We start from the raw sequence: 5,570 nt of genomic DNA, 5'->3' as shown, positions 1-5,570 counted from the left end.
AAATAGACATGTCGATTGTTGTTGATAGGTCCACACATTCTTTAAAAAAGGTTGGATAACTTATACACAATTAGGACCAAATTGTAAAAAACATATGGACAATTAGAGAAGAAGGGCACCTCTATGGATGGTTCCCTTGAACAACCTAATTAGAGAAGAAAGGAACCTATATGTATGGTGCTCATCGGACAATTAGAGAAGAAGGGAACATATGTGCATGGTGCCCACCTAGACAACCCGATTTGGCAAGAGTAATCCCAAAAATGAGTTTCCTAATTGGGAAACCCTAATTTAATCTAGAATAAATTGACTTGTGGGAAACTACAAAGTTGCTTACTTGTGAAAGCGCATCCTAGTTGGTCGACTTGTTTGAGAGCAATACCATGGTAGTAGACTGCTACACTAGCTTGGTGGGACTAGATTGACTGCATTCAGGTTATGTATAGGGCTAGTCAACTACCTTGGGGGGGAAGTAGTGTATAGGTGTTTTGGTCTGGAAATAGGTATTAGGTCATTGTTTTAAATTGGATATATAGTTCTAGGGCCTCCTACATAGCATTTGGAACTCACACCCCGTGGATTTTGATTGTGGAAAACATGCTGAAATGGACTTGTTGAGTTGTATTTAGGATTAATAACACTGGTTCATGAGCTTCTAGTAGATTTTTATTAAAGTTTCAGCATCTACAGGGTACAAGGTTTGTTGAGTACTTGCGGTGGTTGGTAAAGGACTACTCTCACTGGGAAAATAGGAGTCACCAAGGGTGTGAACCCTAGTCCCATACTCGGAGACATATGATGGGTCTAGTGAGGCATGGACCTCAAGGGTTGGTAGATTTCAATTGTTAGAGGAGGATCAGATAGTGCGAGAGATGGTTGCTCGTGGAAAATGTGTGCCAAGAACTACTCAGACTAGCCACGTATCGAATAACAATTCAAACATAAATTATTCATTTACAAAAACATGATTGAGTAAAGAGGCTATTTGAAAAAATGTAATGAAGAAAAATATTCAAGGATGAAGTGAACAAACATGAATCAACATTTTATGCAAAGAAAATGGTTTATGAAATGTGAATAAATATGAGTAAATAGTTCATACAAAGAAATTAATGTGAGAAGGTGACCAAGACATACCCACTAGGGTGGAAAAGTTTAACATTTTGTATCTATGCTAAGGAAATTCTCACACATTTAAAGAGAAACATGTATATGCTTCATTAGCATAACAGTTTTATAAAACTAGTCACTTGCACACCTTCAAACTAATAAACTAGATTATCTCAATGGCAATGTTTATTATAGATATAAAAAAACATAAAATTAGTTTGTTATTTTAAAGTCCATAAAATGGAAAATCCTACGTAATAACTCCAATGGGTTTCCAAACTTGAATTATATCAATATTAAGTAGCAAGAACTTCTCAAGTACATAAATTAGGTGTGGAACCTTTTTAATTCATAGCATGATTATTATCGTGTAAGCATGTTGAATAACCATAATCAAGATTAATGCTAAGAAGTATAGGTTACAAATATAATTATTTATGGATGTGGTTGTTTATGTTTTGTGTGTGTGTGTGTGTGCGCGCGCGCGCGCACGCGGGCACGCACGCACACACCTACATATGTGCATGCATGCACGTGCATTCATGTGTGTGTGTGTGTGTGTGTGTGTGTGTGTGTGTGAGAGAGAGAGAGAGAGAGAGAGAGAGAGAGAGAGAGAGAGAGAGAGAGAGAGAGAGAGAGAGAGAGAGAGAGAGAGAGGAAGGGAGGTTGTCATGCATAACATAGAACTTGGACTATGTCCTGTTTTGAAATCAATTTGGGAGTGTTGTAAAATTTATAGCAATCAACCTAATATAATACTTGCATGCACCTTCCTACATTTATATCCTATTTGATCTTATATATACTCTTAAAGCATGTATTCTTACTTTACATGGACAATTGCATATGAAAAAGAGATATAGTTTCAAAAAGTAACATGGGTTTTAAAAAGAACGCTGAGGAAATTAATGTAGTTTAAAAAATTATTGAATTATAAATCAGTCTTTAGCTATTTAATGTAGAGAACTAATATGGTTTTGATGTGACATCTTAACTCTTATCATAATTCAATACAACTCTTGGTGAGGTAAGACTGTTCAAATGTTAGGTAGGTAAATCATAACAAATGAATGGCTCCACATTTGATTAAGGAAAATATTCATAAATACTAATTACAACTAGCACAATGATAAATAAATGATCAAAGCTTTATTGCATATCCAATCTCGTACTTAGAAGTGTGTAAATGAGAGAAAGGAAATACATCATTTTATAGTTCCAAATAGACGCATCTAAATCATCAATTATCTCTTCGACTCTCTCAAGCATCCCTTGATTCTTACCATCAACCCATGTGCCCATGACATCATTGCTTACATTAGGAACCTGTACTCCTTTTCACCTTCTTTCATGACTTACTTTCACCAAACTTTAAATAGCATTAGGCCTTTTAGATCTTTGCACACATGATATAAGGACAATACTCTCCCTAAAACACAAGATGTCCGTCACCACAAATTTCAACACACAATACAAGGAATGCCCATTACCACAAATTTCAATACACATGCATCCAGTACAAGGAATGCCCATCACCACAGATTTCAGCACACAAGCATCAAGGACTATAGTCCTTTTATAACTCATAATGTCCCATCACCACAAATTTTAACAGGCTTTTATTTGGAACTAGTGAGAGGTGCTGCACTCATGCCACTTATGCCGCATACGTCGTACTCTCAAACCAATTGGACTTAACAAGATGAGTAATAAAAACCTTGATTTAGTAGATAATTAATAAACCAAAACCAATAATATCAATACCTTTTGACTTCTCACATGTGATGTTTGTGTCCACAAATCAAGCATAAAGTGCACTTTTAGTGAATATTTTGTTAGTATTTATACATTGAATCCCAATGGACATAGATATGGAAAAGTTTTACAAATGTAAAAATAACAAAGAAACATAATTAAAATTAACTTATTGCTAATTCTTACACACATGCACACACATGTGCGTCGTGTGCACACACATATTCATGAAAATATGTATGTATGCTAAACTAAATACTTTGTGAAAGTATGCTAGCAACCCCTATATTAATAGTTGTATACTAAAAAAATAAACATTTCTTCTTTAAACTTGGAGATCCACATATTGTGTCCTCATGTTAACTTTGAATATAGCATAGAAGAAAATTAGAATCTTTTTGTTTTAGTGCTTGTTTTGTGAAACTAAGCCAATAGAACAAACTTATACAATATGTCTTTGAGTGTAAGAAATTTTGTATAACCATGTTCAATATTCCAGCTTTTGGTAATAACGTTTATCATCCATATCATTTTTATAAGACCTTTAGAGAAAGGGAATTAATGCCATTTGTCGCTTATATTCAAAGCGATTGAGAGGATGCAAATTGTGAACTCCCCAAATCAAGTGTTGCATGCCCTTATCAATATAGCATTTGGAGATTGTGATTCGTATATGTAAGTTGATTGAAACACTGAGTGGTTTAGTTTGCTTGAACGCATCAAGGAAGTGTTTTGAAAAACAGGCATGTCCTTACCAAAGTGATATGCAAGGATTATGATTGCTCTGCGAGTTCTTTGAAACCAGTGAGAGATTTTGGTACTCGGAATAGGTTAGGTTCATAGGATGCATCCAGAGGGTCTAGAATGGATATATATATATATCTGGCAATGATTTCGATGGTGAATGCACCCCAAGTAGTAAGGATATACCTTAGGTAAGGTGATTGTAAAATGTATGGGTTTGAACTTTATTATAAGGAAGGTGGTAGAATTGGTCCCTTACACACACAGGCACACGCCCCTGCCTCTCTCACACACGCACGCACACGTCCCTTCTCTCTCTCTCTCTCTCTCGCTCTCAATACGCGCCCTCTCTCACACACACCCATCCCCCTCTCTCCACACGCCCCCTTCCCCCTCCCCGGCGCTCCAACACACGCACACACATTCTTGAGCTTCGACCACCTCCTTCTCTGTGCAAATTAGGGTTTGTGGAGCTCACATTCGTCCTTTCGCATGCAGAATTGGGGCTGTTACATGCTCCTTCACATCATTGGGAGCACGCCTCCTGTAACCAACCAGTGCCGGCTACACCCTCCGACAACCAACGGAGGTGAGTTCATCTCTGCGACACCCTCACCTCTTTCCTTACCACCCTTTCGGAAAGAAAATGTTAGCAACCGTCTTCCTTTGCAGGCCTTTCGCAATGGGTTTCCCCGGCTTTTCGAACGTTTCCGCCGGACTCTTTGCCATTCTGATGATCAACACGGCCCTCTCCATGGCTGCCGTCAAGGAGGCTCTGAAATCGGTGCTGCGAATCTTCGGAATGAGGCGAGATTCCGGCACAGAGGAGACGGACCCTGCCTTGACGCCGCTTGCGCCGGAAGAATCCATGGTAAGCTCCGGCCTTGTCCTTCCGTCCATGTGGGAAGAAATCCGTTCATCTCTCCCCGTCGCAAGCTACGATCCAGCTATGTCCGACAGCGACGAAACACTAGAGCATGCCGTACAGTGTGCCGTCTGTCTGTTGGATTTTGTAAAAGGGGATGACATCCATCTTTTGCCCCGCTGCAACCACGTGTTCCATCAAGGCTGCATAGACAAATGGCTGGACCACCAACAAACCACATGCCCACTCTGCAGATCCTCCCTCATCTCGGAAGACCTCACTTGGAGGTATCGCAGACGTGAGCAGGAGCTCGTCGAGGAGCTCATCCTCTGGTTCTCCTCCTTCCACGGCTCTGCATTCCATGGCCTCTGGTGGCAAACTTGAAAGCTGATGGCATCCCCATAGTTAGGGCCCTCTCTTGTGACTCCATAGTGCTCCTAGTGTTTAGACTTGGCGGCGAATAACCGGCCGTGCTCTAGGACTCTGCCGCCCTGTTTCGGGACCCTGATCTCATGTCCCCACTCATTCTGGAGCCTTTGAACTTATATGACCTTACCATTTCAAGTTAAAGAAACGAAGGCAGTAACCAGTTACACCCTGTAAACAATGTGTGAGCTGTAAATATATGCTTTATGTTGCCTATCGTACGTATTCCTTTTTTTCTTTGTTTAGAGTATCACAGCAGGTGCCAGGATTTTACCTGGTTGTTTCTGCAGTATAGTTGTTATTTTTTGTACTGCAGAGAGCTACAATGCAGCATAAGCAGACGAAATAAGTCTTGAGTCTGGTATCAAATTTGCACATAGGAGGCAGGTATTAATTGTGAGGTCTTTTCCTTGTTTTAAGGGGAGTGAGGAGGGGAGCGCATCATTGCTATGTGTGCCAGGAAATAGGTGGTCAAAAGCTCAAATTGACCTTGCAGCTAGCCTTTCACTTATGTATGCTGTTTTGAGTCAGAAAGCATGGTATGTAGGACATTTGTATGAATTTTATCATTGTGCAATGGTAATGATGCATAATTAATGCTCACAGTATTGAGGGCATTGTGCTTCAAACTTATGCTTTTTCTTTTTTTGTAAAAGATCTATATGGCCAG

At 39.6% G+C, this 5,570-nt stretch overlaps 1 protein-coding gene across 1 annotated transcript; it reads left to right on the top strand.

Moving 5' to 3' along the window:
* Nucleotides 1-3,961: 3,961 nt before the first annotated feature.
* Nucleotides 3,962-5,113, top strand: LOC147608187 (putative E3 ubiquitin-protein ligase XERICO). The gene is made up of 2 exons (XM_086789353.1): nucleotides 3,962-4,198; nucleotides 4,282-5,113. The coding sequence occupies exon 2, from the start codon at nucleotides 4,292-4,294 to the stop codon at nucleotides 4,856-4,858; it is 567 nt and encodes a 188-aa protein (XP_086645479.1). The 5' UTR covers nucleotides 3,962-4,198; nucleotides 4,282-4,291; the 3' UTR covers nucleotides 4,859-5,113.
* The last annotated feature ends 457 nt before the right edge of the window (nucleotides 5,114-5,570 follow it).

Source organism: Cibotium barometz, chromosome 53 (assembly GCF_041138505.1).
Source record: "Cibotium barometz isolate CiBa-2024 chromosome 53, ASM4113850v1, whole genome shotgun sequence".
Lineage (NCBI taxonomy): Eukaryota > Viridiplantae > Streptophyta > Polypodiopsida > Cyatheales > Cibotiaceae > Cibotium > Cibotium barometz.
The sequence above is the reverse complement of the archived record's forward strand: the minus strand, read 5'-3'. Positions and strand labels throughout refer to the sequence as shown.